This window comes from Clarias gariepinus, chromosome 17 (assembly GCF_024256425.1).
Source record: "Clarias gariepinus isolate MV-2021 ecotype Netherlands chromosome 17, CGAR_prim_01v2, whole genome shotgun sequence".
NCBI lineage: Eukaryota > Metazoa > Chordata > Actinopteri > Siluriformes > Clariidae > Clarias > Clarias gariepinus.
In genome coordinates, this window is record NC_071116.1 from 12,480,658 (window position 1) to 12,497,592 (window position 16,935).

General features: G+C 40.2%; 1 protein-coding gene across 14 annotated transcripts in view; it reads right to left on the reverse strand.

Annotated features, from left to right (window-relative positions):
- The window catches only part of nbeaa (neurobeachin a), a 169,462-nt gene extending 153,612 nt beyond the window's left edge, over nucleotides 1-15,850 (reverse strand). For all 14 annotated transcript variants that reach the window (XM_053515982.1, XM_053515992.1, XM_053515996.1 and 11 more), the window contains exon 1: nucleotides 15,356-15,850. In XM_053515982.1, the coding sequence (XP_053371957.1) occupies nucleotides 15,356-15,595 (240 nt within the window). In that variant the 5' untranslated portion in view covers nucleotides 15,596-15,850. The remainder of the gene's footprint in view (nucleotides 1-15,355) is intronic.
- Between the last annotated feature and the right edge of the window lie 1,085 nt (nucleotides 15,851-16,935).

Consider the following 16,935-nt stretch of genomic DNA (forward strand, 5'->3'; position numbering starts at 1 on the left):
AAACGTCAGCAGAGTCAGTAAAAACTGTATCTCCATCGTGTAAAAGTTGTATAGTTTAAGTGCTTTTAGTTTAAACTGTTTGCTAACTTCGGGACAGTCGCGCGCTAGATCTGTTCACGTGCTACTCGCTAGCATCACATTGCGCAATCACCTCATGAGCAACAGTGATTAGTTACATGGCGCTATTTTAGATCAGCTTAATTTACACGGTGCAAATAACAGTAGAATATTACATTTAGTAATTGTTGTGATTTTCAGCGAATGCAAATAACAGTATATTTGTGACTATTAGCTTTTTGCATTTCTACAGTTTTTTTATAGTCCACTACAAAGTTAACTTGTAATTTACTGTGGTTTTACTTATGCATACATCATTTTATTATACAAAATTACATTATTTTAGCTGTTTATATCTTATCAACTGAATATATCAGTGTATTTTTTTAACTATATATATACTGTATGTATTATATACTACATTTCATTTAAGGTTTAAAATGTCCAAATTAAACATTATTAACTCTATATGTGGCATTTTTTAAAGTTTATTTTTATACATAAATAATACCCTGATTTATGTTTTTTTTTTAAATAGTTTTAAGCGAAATATCTAATGAAAGAAGCAGTTAGGTTTTATCCGATTAATCGATTAATCGAAAATATAATCGCCCAACTAATCGATTATCAAAATAATCGTTAGTTGCAGCCCTAGTTAGTACCCAGCAGGATTTCTGTTTTAGGACAAAAAAGAACCACCTGGGTTTCAGCAATTCAAGCTTTCACGAATCTGTCTGTGTTATGCCAATATGAATGCTCAAAAATGTCTCCACATCTGTGTTCACATTAGCAGTCTCAAGAGTGTAGAGAGAGTTTTTATCCTAATGCAAGTTTTTATCCTAAATCCGTATGTGGTCTTCGATTGAATAAATATTCAATATGCAGTCATGCAACATTTTGTCTCTGCATGTGCACGGGGTGCTCGCTGATGTTATCAGTCAGCATTTGCAGCCCGGGGATTACATAGGAGTGCTTAGTAAAAAAATAAATAAATAAAAATAAGAAAGTTGCCTGACTTTCTTCCATCTTCTCAACCTCAAAAAAAATAAAATAAAAATAAAAATACAGCTGTCTAACCGCTCTCGCCCTCTCCAGAGCAAAATCCCGAGCATATTTGTTTTGGTAAAATCAGATCCATTGCTTAAAATGAACAAGTGTGCACACAAATATGACGTGTTCGATCACAGACAACGCAGGCAAAGCTGCATCAATGTGCACATGAATGCTGTTTCAGAGGACATGTGCGTCCACATTTGAGTTAGAAAAAAAAGTCACTTGTAATTCTGAACACGAACCATCATGACATGCAAATTCAATCTGATTAAATAAATAAAAAATCTGAACTAAACAATGTAATGTTTGTAATGTAAACGTAATATGAAGTTATATGCAGCTTAATCCCTGACCTGAGGAGAATTTACATGTTTTAAAAGTTAAACACAGAGATGCATAAAGCTGATCTGATGTACCTGAGCATTCACTGAAGTCTACAGTTATAATCCTTTTTTTCTTTCACAAAAATGTTCAAGAACCATCTGACCATTTCATCAAGCGCAGAATCGGCCGATTTCAGAGTGCTTGATCTCTAATCACAGCCTTTACCTTCAGCGGCTCTTGAGCTCGTTCTGCTTTACTGCTCGTGTGTTTGTGCTTCATGTCCCACCAGGAGAGCTTCTACCAATCCAGAAATATGTGAAATATTGGCAAGGACACTATTCAGTTTCTTTCCACCACATCATCATATATACCTGACCTTTCTGTCAAACAAAATCCTCTGATTCTATTCCCTCGTTCTCCCTCTACTGTATTTCCAGCTCCTTCTCTCTGAGGATCTCTCTTTCATAACGCATGCCAGGAAATCTCTCCCGACAACAATCCCTCCCCGCTCACTATATGCCTCTTGGTCACTTCCTCCTGACTGAAGAATTAGTTCGGTTTCACTCGTCATAATCTCAGCGGTCCTACTGCATGACTGTCTCGGCCCTGACCTTGAAGCAATGATCTTGTATCTGTGGCTGATTATATGGTAGAAGCAATCAGTTGCAGCAACGTGTGAGGAGATGGCTCTGGATTACAGACTGACTGATTCATATTGACTAGAATTACAGCAGCTAAATAAATATCTTCATTAGGATATCCAGTGTATCCAGCTATGCTCCACTACCATCCTCGAACACATCGCGTCCAGTCCGCACAAGCTGTCTGTCCCAGTTGTATGTGATCACACAATTCAAAGCAGCACAATAATGTGTTTGCAAATTTCGCAAAAAACTGTGGACACTAAAGAACAATGCTGTTATTATTATTAAACAATATGATGATCACTAGTTCATCAAATATTTTACAAAAGTTCCAAAAAGGTGCTCTTCAATAAAGAAAGTTATTGTTTTACAATTATTAGTTTCCTCCTAATCTCACTGTATTCCGTACCATAGCACTGAATGCTTTTACTTATACAAGGATTTCAAAGCATAAACCCACAGGATGCATGATTTAACCTTTATTATTAGGATTTTACGCTAACTGGCCACTTTACCAGACACGTAAATGTACATTTTACCCATTTTTAGGCACCTTGGGGATGGGAAAGGTCAGAGTAGAACGAGGTGAACAAGGTGACAGTGAATCAGATGACTACTCTTTACAAATGTGCGGATCAGAAAAGCATCTCAGAAAAACACGTCGATGTAGATCAGCTACAACAACAGGAGACCACATCATGTGTCAGGAGAAGACATCACGTGCGCCTCTGCGTCTACAGTGTGCACAGGCTCATCTGAACTGGACGAACGTCGCCTGGTCTGTTTCAGTTAGAAGCTTTCACAAACAGGTTCTTTGTAGAGTGAAACATTGATGGGGACAAAATCACAAAGCCCTTTAGTGTTCTGTAATTATACTTTTGGGAGTTAACGTTTAATTTAAAAGAGGGTTTAAAATGATACCAGGGACGTTTGTTCGAGTCCCCTAGGAATTTCCTTTTCATAAACAAAAAATCGGCAGCATCATAAAAATAGCAGCAAATGTGAATCAGCAGTTTAAGGCTAGACTAGAACGCATCAGAACTCTAAACCAGAGCACGAGTTGGTAATGAGATACAAAATACAATTCATTCGTGTTTATTGTGTTGGAAAATTCAGAAAAAAAAGACCTGTGACTCACTATTAGACAAATATGCTCTAGTAGACAATGTTTATAAAATACATGTGTGCTGCCATGATAAGGATTCTGTGATTTTTTTTTTTTTTTTTTTTACAAAAAAACAGAGTTTTCATTTGATTGGGAGATATAAATGCTGCTTAAAAACGCAAAGCCTGTCATATTACAAAAAATACCGGTGATCTTTGATGATGAAAGTAAAATCTAACACTTCTTCAGTGACTCTGGGCTCTCATCCAGTGACAGCAGGAAGTCTTTATAGACAAGGATCCACCGAGGAACATGAAGAGAAGCCTGATGCTCGGCCTTACCATTTAACACCTTATCAGGCTTGGAGCACATCTACTTCGGCACAGCGTGATCGCTCTCAGAGAGGCCCTTAATGACAAACATAAAAAGAAGCAGACAACACACAGCACTACGGCCAACTGTGTCCAGCAGGATCAACATCAAGCCTTAATCACTGTGTCCTACTCTATTGTCTGTCCTGATAAAGCCATGTTCAAAAAATTATCAGATTGCAAAGATCTCTGACCTCTGACCTTCTGTTTGTAAATGGTAGGTTTTAAAGAATTTCTCCCTTATGATTGTGGTGAGGCACTTGGGGATTGTATTGTGCCTGAAAGTGCTAATGAACTATGGATTCGGGGTCTTAACCTACACAAAAGATGACTTTCATTCCTTTTGGATATAAGTAGCGAGAGAATTTATCAGCCATCTTATCATTGTGGGCGTGCAGAAGAAAAATATATAAATGTGTGTTTAATATGCAAGGTCCCAGCTAGCTGTCCTTCTAATCACTCATACATGTGACCGCTCTTGAGAACAGATAATGACAAGTCAAAAGGAAAGAAAAAAAAATCAATAGGCATGATTAATCAAACTGGAGCTCAGATTAATTTATTAATGTACAAAAGGTCAGCTTGAAAAAAGTAGAACATCACTAACACCACATGACAGTGTAATCTAGTCAACTCTGACACTCACCACAATCAGAGATGTTTTCCCTTCTATATCACAAACGGTTATTCTTGATCAAATTAGTAGTGTAAATATATTATATAAATACATATACTATATAGTGAAACTCCAATAAAAATTTTAAAAGTCTATTTTTATTTGTTACTGCTCCTCACTTGAAAATGCTACATCATCTTACACCGTACATAGAAACAGAGTCAAGCACAATGGGGCCAGGGGTAGCTCAGTGGTTAAGGCATTGGACTACGGTTCGGAAGATCCCAGGTTCAAACCCCACAACCACCAAGTTGCCACTGTTGGGCCCTTGAGCAAGGCCCTTAACCCTCACCTGCTCAGATGTGTAATGACATTAAAAAAATGTAAGTCGCTCTGGATAAGAGCGTCTGCCAAATGCCTAAATGTAAATGTAAATGCACAAACTATCAAATGATCTTTGTTTACAAGTTGCATATACGGTATGCACCGAAAAAGTACTGAAACTTTTTTTCTGAAACTAAAAAATTTGTCGACGGGGCAAAGCTCCAGCTCTAGCCATGCTGCATCATTTTATGTGGAACTGACATCCCATATCCGTCCCATACACAACCCGCTGGTTACTTGCGAGTGTTAGAGTCAGAGAGTGTGTTCAACTCTGGAGATCTGGCAAAAACTGTGCCTACGTTACACGAGCAAATCATCTCGTTTTGCAGAAGTCTGTAGCAACGAACGAAATAAACAAACCCTTCCAACACTCACACTGTGGTAAATCAACACGCTAATAGTGTGTATGCTAGTTTCTTTCAGAAGAAATAAACTCAAAGATGCCAAGAAAGTAATATTGTTCGTCTTTTCATTTCAGTACTTTATATTTTTACACATACTGTATTTCAGTAGCATTAATTTTTTTCCCTTCAATATATAATTAAGATTTTATTTCAGTAGTGTTGAAATCTCCACAGTAGCAGCCACAGATGTCCGAGGTGCTCACGTTACCAGGGTAACACAGAGGAAGTGATGTCGACGTTCTTGACGTCACAGTGTGTTCTGAATGGAGGGTTTTGGTCTGTCTGTGAGCAGGGAGCACTGTTTAAATACCGCGACGCAGCGTACAGTATGTGACGTTATGGAGTGTGACCACTGTGTAATGATTAGCAGTTCCTTCATCAGGTTTGTGATAGAATTAAGGCATCACAGCTTTCTTGTTTAACAGTAATAATAATAATAATGAAGTCTCTTTTTGCCTTCGCCCCCTCCTGTTCACAGCCTAGGGTTAGGGTTAGAAAAAAGTATGATTATTATTATTGTCAATGACCCCTGCCTAACACTCTTTCTTTTCTACTGAAAGCTTTTTATACTTTTTTATCCTTTTTAAAAAAGTTATTTTGAGAGTCAGTGTGGTGATTAATAGCAACACAATTAGATCACGATAGACAACCGAATTGATTTTTTTTCTCCCCATATCTAGTAGACATCAAAAAGATTCTTGGTCATTAATCTGACCATACTTATGCATCCTAAGGGCAATGATCTTGCAAAGTTATCTCAGCAAAATTAAAAATCCTCTAATATTTACTCCCAGCAGAGCTGTTGCGAGATCAACACTCGAATCAGGCTGCCTTGAGGCTACTTCTATGATCGCCGCAGGAGCTGCTGCTCTTAGCTGAATAGATTGTAACTATTGACCTTACTTGACTGATCAGCATTTATGTTTTGTGTCTTGCTTCCCTTCCTTATTTCATGAATCAAAGAAAATGATTGGTGGTTTTAAACAAGGGAAGCGAAATAACCGTAAGATACAGAATTTTGCTCAGAAGAATCGGTCTAGAAATGACTTTAGTAGGCCATAACACGGCGCAGGACAATGTCCAAAAACTCACTCAGCCAGGGCAGGTTACACTGCCTCGACAAACAACCTTTCCTGGGACACACCGGCATCTCCATCATGTCTGTATCGTGCATCAGTCAGCAAAATGAAGTCATTCAAAATAAAATAAAAGACAAAAAAAAAAACAGAGCGATGCATTAAGTCCATATCTCCATCCACACCTACTTATGCTCAAACATGTCCTTGAATAAATCCGTCAATAAAATCAACAGGGAGCTGTATTCGTTCAGCCCACACATACACACAGTCGTGGTGTTTAACATAACGGATGTGTGGAGCGTGGGTCTGCATCGGTGATGTGTGAAAAGCCCTTTGGTTCTGCCGCAATCGTGTATTAACAGTAAAAATAAAAATGAGGCTGTGTGGTGATCACAGAGGAAGAATGAGACACTGAGGCGAATATGATATGCTCGCATTAACCCTTTATCATCCTGAAGCTGTAGCGTAGCGATGTCTCAACAGGAAAAAAAAAGAAGAAGAAAAAAAGGCCAAAGATCAGCAGGGTTGTGAGCTGCAAGGTGCAGAGCAGGACACGTTCTCTAATGTACTTTACAGTCTGTATATACGTGCAGAAGCATATGTGCATGTAGACATATATATGTATATATATATATATATATATATATATATATATATGAAATCTAAAATCTATCCTATTTTGCTTAGTCTGTTTATTACATCAAGAAATCCTTATCCAGATAACACACACGACAGACGAGATCAGGGCTACAGGGCTATTCTACAATTTATTAGATATGACTCCTGGCTAAAGGAAGTGCAACTCTGCAGGCAGACCAACAGATGTGTAAAAATATAGCATCAGTCCATGATGCTCACCGACCATCACTAGCTGATGAGTCCCTTAAGAGTTCCTTCTGAGCTTATGTGGCTCATGTGGTCTTATCAAACCTTTTTTTTTTTAAGTTGACAACACTAGTTGAAAAGGGTTAAAAGTTGTATTTTTCCCTAGTTTAAGGAAAAACTGACCAGTGCTTTACGCTTCATATAAAGTGATTTTAAAGTGAAAAAGTCACTCACTCACCCACTCAGTCTATACCGCTTTATTCTATATACATGGTCATGGGGGGCCTGGAGCCTATCCCAAGAGACTTAGAGCACAAGGCGTGGTACACACTGGACACACTGGTGCCAATCCATCGTAGGGCACACACACACTCATACGCTCATTCACACACTGTGGACAATTTGGGTAACGCCGATTAGCCTGATATGCATGGCTTTGGACTGTGGGAGAAAACCCAACCAAGCCCAGGGGGAAACATACACATATACACACTTTTTTTTTTTTTTTTGGATCATAAAACAATCGAAGACAAATAAAAAAAAAACATGCTGTTTCTTTTCTTGTGTGCCTTTTTTTTTTTTTTTGCTTAGTCATGTTTGTATAGCTGGTTAAAATGAAATCGAATTCAGTCCATCATATTGCCTAGACTGTGCTGAAAAAAACAGGATGTCACCCTACATTGCACAACCATGAGCTCTTTATTTGTTTATTTTTAAAAAAAATGTCTAAAATGCTCTGAGTTTTAAGAGTTATAATTCATGCAGTACAATAAAAATATGTTGCATGCATATACAGTAGCTATGTGCATGTAATAGATTCTGTTAGCACTTCTTTTTTCCTAGAAACATAAATCATCTACCTTCAGAGACAGTTACTTTTTATAATCTATACAATAGATTATAATATTTGAAAGAATAACGAATAACCTTATATCATTTATAGACTCAAAAAATACTGACATGGCCCAGGTACTTCTGCTATAGCGCAATATGATTCGTTTAATATTTGAATGCTGCATCACAGAGACAAATATATATACGTTCCAGAACAGATGGAATATAATCTCTAAATAATTTACAGCTAGGCATGGAAACCTTAGAGATAAAGACGTTTCAGATATGATGTCATCTCTCGCTGTTCATGTATAAAAAGGTATGCAGGCATGATGCAAATTCTCCAGCACCAAAAAAATTAATAAAATACATCCATCATTAGCTACTTGATATCATTTGCAAAGGGAAAAGGAGGCATTAATTTCTCAGTAGTACTGTCAATCATTTAACCTGGAAGTGCAAAGTCTCTGAAGTCTGCTCTGCTCCTCTTCAGTAAAACTATCCTTAAGCAGAAAAACCCAGACGCAAATACGCCATAAAGCCGCCAGTGACCATTGTTTCAGAAATGATTTATTGCGAAATAAATTTCGTTTGCTCAAGGCATTTCCTCCTGACTAAGATGGAAGACGGAAGCATGGATCATCCGCATGTCGCTAGCTAATGAAGGAAGGTGTCTGGTCAATAATAAAGGAAGACACAACAATCTGTCTCTTGATGGCTCATCTGTAATGAAATGGATCAGCTTAATGAAATCACTCTGAGCTACGGCTTCAGAAGCTTAACGAACTTTGTGATCGTATACAGCAGGGATGCGCGTTTATAAAATCAATGCGAATTATTTTCATGTAAGATTTGCTAAAGTAGTACAGGAAATGTAGTAAATTGTGCATTTAACATGCACTCCTTGTGTCCTGTATACAAACAAAAAGGTAGTGGTCCTCCGTGGTGCTGTTGGTGATCTTAAAGCGTTAAGAGATTTGGCTGGAATCACTTGGGCTTTGTTCCCATTTTCATTAGCCACTGAGACATTGAGGTGTTTGTGATGAATCAATCTGGCAGCTTATCAGCTTGTGTAGGCCCAGACTGCACAGATTAAAATGCTTATATCTCAGATATAATAGAATGAATGATTAAACTGGATGTTTACGGATAAAGCAACGAGTGCTTGGATACCATCGTGGTAGGAAGTTCTCTCACACCCAGGCCATGATCGGACAGCTTGCGACACTGGCCTCCCAGGAACTCCTTTAACATATGGAAATGGCTTGGGGTAAGTACAGCACTGCACAGGGATGTGGCAATAACTCCCAGCTTAGTTCTTGTCTCTCCACAAGTTAGTCAATTTTAAAGGACTAAGAATGACGTCTTAAAAGTTGGGAACTCACAAATGTGTATATTATTATTATTATAAGATTTATTTGTCATAGAACCATCCAAAAACAACCACAGAACCATGTGACCTTATGAATCTGTGCTATTTCATTGCCATTGTCAATTTGCCAATTTTCACATTTTGTGCCCAGTCATTTTTGTTTAGTTGGTGAGAATAAAATAAAGTTCAGTTCGCCATATCGCCTTGGCTGTGCTAAAAAAAAAAAAGGTAAATGTCACTCTACATTGCACAAACCTGATCCTTTATATATTTATTATAACATATTACACATATTCCAAAAAAACATGCAAACAATGGCTATAAAAATGCTCTGGGTTTTAAATGGGCTACGTGCTCTTTTTGATTTTTATTTTTTTACTTCATCTTACTCTTCACATGTTAGTAGATGGAGGAGAGGGTTTGTATGTTAGATTTTGGAAATGTAAAATTAAAAGAAATATTAAGTTAATTAAAATATTGGACTAAAGGTCATATGCATTTGTTTTTTGTAGTAGACCACTTTCGTGCTGCAGGTACCGACTCGCTCTGCTGGCTTCCACCGCAAGGATATTTCAGACATGTGGGGAACTGCTTACATATCCGACTCTTTAGTGTAGTAACTCATGCATCACCACACTAACTCAAACATATATATATATATATATATATATATATATATATATATATATATTATTCTTACATTTAAAAACCTTCGTGTTCCTCTATAATCCTACAGGTGGTGTACTCTGAACTATACTTACTATATAAAATCGCAATACAGACTGAATCAGCACCCAGGTATCTGCATAATATTGTAATACAATGTAAAAGCTATTTCAATATAATGTTAGACAGCAGGAATAGTGTGACAGTGTGACTGCAAACAATATTAAACTATATTGTGCAAACTGTGATGTCATAGTGTATGCTCCATCCTGTACATATCCCATGTCCAGAGCTGTACACTGCACTACTGTGTGGCACAGATGTGCTGTCGATGATTGGTTAAGGGCTGAGTGAAAGGACTGGCGGAAAGTAAGTGCTGCTGATCAGCTGCTCTAGGCTGTGATGGCCCGCTCTGTGCTGTTCCACACGCTGTATTACCGTCTCAATGCTGCATTTGTTCTCTGTCCGAGACCGGTTTGTGCTGACCGCGTGATCTCGAACCTCCACTTCTGACCTTGGTGATTTTGCAAAGCAGGAACGGAACTAATGAGGTGTTGTTGTCAAGAGACCAGCACATCTCAGTCACGAGAGAGAGAGAGAGAGAGAGAGAGAGAGAGAGGGGGGCGGGGGGAAGGACTATGGATACGAGGTATCCCTGGTGTACTGGCGAACCACACAGCCGTGGGTTATAAAACACAATTCAAGCATCATTTGACAAAAAATAAATTAGTTTCATTGCTTTCTCCTTTGTTATGTGCTTCATTAAAATGATAGTGAGCAATGAAAAAAAAAGATTATTTCACGGATTAAGTCACAGTTGGCTGTGCTGATGCGGCTGGAAAAAAAAAAACAGCTGACAACAGTTGGCAAGGTGGGAAGCGAGTGCTGAGGTCCCATGGCTCCATTTCCATGGCAACAATGATGCTCTGGTAATGGCAGGAGAGTTCTAAGCATTAAGCCCACAGTAGCAGTGTGTGTGTGTGTATTAGAAAGAAAAACGAAATGAGCTTTTAAAGAAAATTGCTATATATATATATATATATATATATATATATATATATATATAAAAACACTTCTTGTTCAACATTTTGTGACACTCTGCTCTCATGAGACGACTGTGTCTTACACTATCAGTCACGCTCATTTTACTTTTCCACACATGAAAAAATAAACAAGGTCACTAATTTAGTGGAACATCTATGGTTTTTCGACTTCTCGAAAGGCAATACTGCTTTGTCACTCTCACTCATCTTCTTTACCACCTGATTCTGTATTCAGGGTCATGGGGACCTGGATCCTATCCCAGGAGACTTAGGGCATGAGGCGGGGTACACCCAGGACAGGGTGCCAATCCATTCCAGGACATACACACACTCAATTACACGCTACGGGCAATTTGGGAACGCCAATTAGCCTAACCTGCCCATCTTTGGACTGTGGGAGGAAACCGGAGTACCCGGAGTACCTGGTTGGGAACCCGGGCCCTGGAGGTGCGAGGCGACAGTGCTAACCACTACACCACTGCGCCGCCTACTGCTTTATCAATAGCTATAAAATGTCTGAAGCGACGTGGTTTTAAGCTGCTCTTATTGACTAAACAAATGGATTTCTGCGAGGAATAATTCTGGGTGTTATGTGGACACAAAAACAAGGTGTTTATTCATGCCAGGCTTTATGAAGTCTATGAATCCATCGCAGCCGGTTGTACATGCACAGGCTCCAATACAAGCTAATAAAAGATGAGTTCCTGTACTATTCTCGAGTGTTCTGCAGACTTTCTGCTGCAGACCCTTCTTTATTCAAAGCTTACTTAGCAACCTCTCAATCTCTATTTAAATATATATATACCTATGCCGTATGATACAAACTCCTTACACTGTAAATGCAGATGCTACTGTACAATTCCCTTTGGACTATTGGACTAAATGGACTATTTAGTTCAACCATAAATATATACCATCCATCATACCAATCCATCCATCAGCAAGACGCTTGTTAGACAGCACAGTAAAACGCTAATGTGACTCATATCTTATACTGTAACTAGGGGGCATTTACAATTTGGGCAGATCATGTTTCCGTTTGCAAAAATGCAAAAATTTCTTTTCAACTAACGCATGTTATTTTGCATCCAAATGCTGAATTGACCTTCAAGTTAAGAAGAAAAAAAAAGGATTCAGGCACAACGTGCAACATAATTAAGAATAAAAAATGAAAGTGTTGACTCCAATGTTTCAGAGTTCATCTGAGTGTGAACAGAGAGATGCTGCTGCTGCCAAGACTACAATAGCAACTATGTCAGCTCCGCTGGGGGTTACCCGAACAGCACCGGGCCGGAGCTCACAAGACCAACTCAAATATTTGGATGAGAATATTGCCCTATTCAGATTGGATTGGGTTTACACATGGTTATTATTTCCAAAGTGTTTCTAAAATTTACCTGTCACACCTGCATGTCAAAAGCTGGTATATTTATATAAAAACACAAGGTACATGCCATTTGACATGGTCATAAATATTCCATAATATCCTATGAAAAAGAGGGTATGCATTTTTTTTCAGAATAAACACCCACCAGGAAGAGTTTCTTCCGATTTCTCAGAAACCTAGTACTTGATAAAATATACATGATTTTTAAAAGGCGACACTTCTGGCAATTTTAGGCAAATTGTCGGATTCCTGGCTCAGGCTGGCCCTTATCAGTAGCATGTATTGTACATACATTATGAAGACATTCCCATTTCTGTGATTTATGCAGGAGTTTATTCAACCTGTCATCTTCTCTATCATAATCTTACAGACGTCTTCCAGCAACAGACATCATCCTTCATATAAAACCTATGCTACATTTAAACATACAGTTTAGTGCAAATTACCGCACCAGGCAAAAGTTTGGACACACCGTCTAATTGAATTTGTTTTGTTTAATGATTTCTTTTCTACATTTTAGAACAGGACTTGATTTTTTTTTCAAATCTGTGAATTAACACATATGGCCACATTAGGACATTAAGGTACAACAACAGCAACAGTCAGTTATTATTTTACGACATGAAGAAAGGATACAAGAACAGTATTGTGGAATGCATTTCCAAAACCCTTTAAGCACCATGATGAAACTGGCTCTTATGAAGACCATCCCAGGAAAGCAAGACCAAAACATACCTACAGTGTACTGCAAGCTCGTTTAGAGTTACCAGCCTCAAAAATCAGATTAGAGCCGTTCTGAAGGCTTTACAGAGCATAAGTAGCAAACATCTTAATATCAACTGTTCAAAGGAGATTATTGCATATTTTGGATACCTTCAGTCTTGTTTTAAAATGTAGGAAGAAATACAAATCAGAAAAGACAATGGAATTAGGACACGTCTCCACTTTTGGCTGGTGGTGTGTGTATACTGTGTATATAAAAAAATAAATAAATAAATTTTAAAAAATCTTTAATTTTTTGTGAAGCTGCTTTGAGACAATGACCATTGTTAAAAGCGCTATATAAATAAAATTTAATTGAACTGAATTTAATATAAATTTTATAGATCTGTTCTCACTCACTCTCTCATCGTCTATACTGCTTTAGACATTGTTACACAATTTCCCTTAGGGATTAATACTCTATTTATTTACAGTATTTATCACATGGGACCAGAGCCTATCCCAGAAGTCTTAGGACATGAGGCAGGCTCCATGCACACAGACTCGAGGCGGGAAGCAAACCCGGAACCTGGAGGTGCAAGGCAACAGTGCTAAGCCAATTTAGCAGACCCTGCCGCCTCATAGGTCTCCTAAATTACCTAAGCCTTAAAAGTACTGCTATTTAAACTGAGTCATATTGTATGCTGCTCTACACCTTCATCTTAACAAGATCGTCTCTCACCTCAAGGTGAGTCATGTGTCTGTGAGCTAAGGAAGAATTAAAAGCACCATGCTATACCAGAGAATGTTACTTTCACAGCAGAACAACATGTGTCCTGAAACGCATTCAGTCTCCCATGGGCCTGCAGGACAGAAATGGAGCACAAAGTAGGCCTCACTCTCATAAAAAACCCTAGAACTGACCAAAGCTGCTGCATCTTGAATTTACGCATGTGTGTGAATTCAAGCTCCAAAGCAAGCTTAAATGCATCTAATCTACCATGCAAGCACGTGCTCTGTGTAACTACTTTCACTAAATAATACGAGCTCTAGTGGTTAAGCCCCTGCGGAGAAGCCTATTAATTAGCCGATCACCGCATCTGCTGCTCGAAATGGCAGTTTGGATCAATCAATGGATTACAAGCTGCGGTTTCAGCCAGGGCTGCATAATGCATGATGTCTAGCCCACCTACAAACACTCAGTCCTGCCTTCCTGACGCTTCTCCACCTCTTTTTTTAACCCCCTGTGATACGCATCGGTACTTCCAATCATCCCCATCCTTCTCTTCCTCCTCCTCCTCCCCTGGTCTGTCCTCCACATCCCCATCCGCTCAGTCCAGGTTTCCGAGCGCGACACCACTGCAGCAACCCCCTCCTCCTCCTCCTCCTCCTCCTCGTCCTCCTCCTCCACCTGCTTCCACATGCTGTCCTGGTGAATTCATGCGCACTGAAAGCGCCGCAGCATCTACAACAGAGAATTACTCAGGCCATATTCCTGAGATCTGCCTGATCCACATATTTCTCTCCTCCACCTGACGTCATCAATTAAAGCCCGACTTGTTTCTGCACGTGACTCCAGGGCTTCACAAAACAGGCCCGGATGAGGCCTCGTTCTCACTCTCTCTCTCTCTCTCCGTCTAGCTTCACTCTCTATAAGTGAGGACAGTGGAATCTTATCAACTGAGCCGATCTCACATGCTCATGCGTTCATAAACCTGATGTTAAATGTGTCTCATGGGCAGTTTCATAACAAGTGCTCTCACGAACTCTGCTTTAATCCTGGCTCTTAATATCCTGCTTCCTCTAAACCTTCAGCAGTTTGAAAGATTAGGGTAAATAAAGCAGTTGCCTTTAAACCTTTTCAATATTAATGAACTGGTCCCTACTGCCCTGAAATCATCATCATCATCATCATCACCACACTTTCACTTCTTAACACACAAAGCAGATCTGGTGTGCTGTGGGCCTGTTTACTGCTTCAGCACTGAGAGGAGAAACAAAAGCACACACACACACACACACACACACACAGGAGAGATTTGGCAAGTCATTGTTAGCAGCCAGAGCATCACGCTACCCGATCTGTGTCTGAATAACAATGTCTAAACGCAGCATATACACACACACACACGCGCGTGAGAGGTTCACGTTATACCAGTCTGGAAACAAAATGATCCAAAAACAGGGCTGTGGTTTTACTTCTCTGTCTGCAGCTATTATTATTATTATTATTATTATTATTAATTCCGATGTAATCGCGCAGTCACCACCAGAGATCAGCTCCTCCGTGGTGTGTTCGGTCAGCGCTGAGCTTTTGAGTTTAGATGCTTTAAATGACATCATCTGAGATGAGCATCAGCAGCACTGCGAGGCCAGAGCAGCTCGCGGGGAATCTCTATCACACACACACACACACACACACACACGGGGATGGGGGCTGAGAGCCATTGTGGGCAGATATAGATGATGAAGCTTTCTCCTCCACTCACCAGATTCAGCACGGTCTCGACGATGTCCCGGTTGCTGACCTCTCCGACCTGGATGAGACCGATCAGCACGGCGAACTTCATGCGGATGTTGCGGATCGGAACCGCGGGATTGATGACGCCAGCCGGCAGCACAACCGAGCCCGAACCCGAGCCGGAGCCGGAGCCGGAGCCCATCGCTTCCCCGCCGGCCCCGGCCTCTCTCTCCGCCAGCGGCGCCGTGAGCGGCTTGTCGCTCGCCATTTCCAGCCCCAAACCCCCCGAACACCAGGAGCGGCCGCCTCGCCTCGCCTCGCCTCGGCTCGGCTCTCACCTGCTTCGCGTCACCGACTGGCTTTGCAACCGCATTAAAATTAAATTAGGTATAAGAAAAAAAAACAAAGCAACAACAGAAACCGCTAAACCAAATTGCACCGCTGTTGTTTATCCTTTTCTTGGAAGCATACGAGCCTCTTTCTCGCTTTCTGCGCTTGTTGCCCCGGTCCCCTCGCGCTGCTTCTCCCCCTGCCCGCGATGTGCTGCTGCTCTGAAAGCCCAGTGAAACGCTGCGGTCCCCGGCTCTGTGCTCCTGCTCAGGACGCCATGTTCACGCCCCCTGGCTGCAGTAGCGAGCACTGCGCATGCGCAATAGTGGTCTGCTCATCGGGCCGCGGCTCAATCCGAACATATCACCCCCTACAAAAAAGTGCGCTACTATAGAATTGATTTTAAATTCACTCCAGTGCACTACCTGACAATAGGGGCAACAATTTGAGTTAGAGCCCATAAAGGTGGGGGACCATGCAGGAGCACGTGCGATATCCTATATTAATAGTAACCTAAGAATAGATAAATGATAACAGGCCGCTAGTGACGAATGTGATGAAATATTTTATAATGAGACAGAAATATGTGAAACAGTCGAACATGAGATCATGGTTAACTCTCTCTCTCCCTCTATCTCGCTCTCTTTCACTCTTATACACAGACTGGTCAGAAACTGTCTGGAAGATATTCAGTGTAGTGATGTCCATCGGGGAGGTCACGTGGGTTGGTCCAGACACTAACCTGCGTTCAGAGACGTTCAGCCTACAGCCTACAACAAATGTATTTGGACCAGGGGGTAACCTGAGCACCTGGATGAAACCCACCAAGCACAGGGAGAGCATGCAAACTCCATGCACATGGACTAAAAATGAGACTCGATCTCTAACCCTAGAGATACAAGGCCACAGTTCTAACCCCTTAACCCACTCTGCCACCCTATAGTTTCCATACTCTAAAAATTAATCACCACTCTTGATAAAAAAAAAATCAATGGTCGATGGCTCATCCATCTTGTAGAAGGCCTGGGTTCAAATCCCAGCTATGCCCAGACCTAGCCACTGCAGATAGTGCATCCTTACGCCCAATCCCAAGCCCAGACAGAATGGGAGGAAAGTCATCCAGCTAAAAATTAAAATAAATAAAAAAATAAAACAATGTGGGTAGTTGCATAGTGAATCAGGAACAGCCAAAAAAAAAACAAGAAGTCTTAATAAATTTTTTTTTAAGGTTTTATGAACATAGTGATGTCATCTCTCTGTCATCTCAGCTGAAATTAT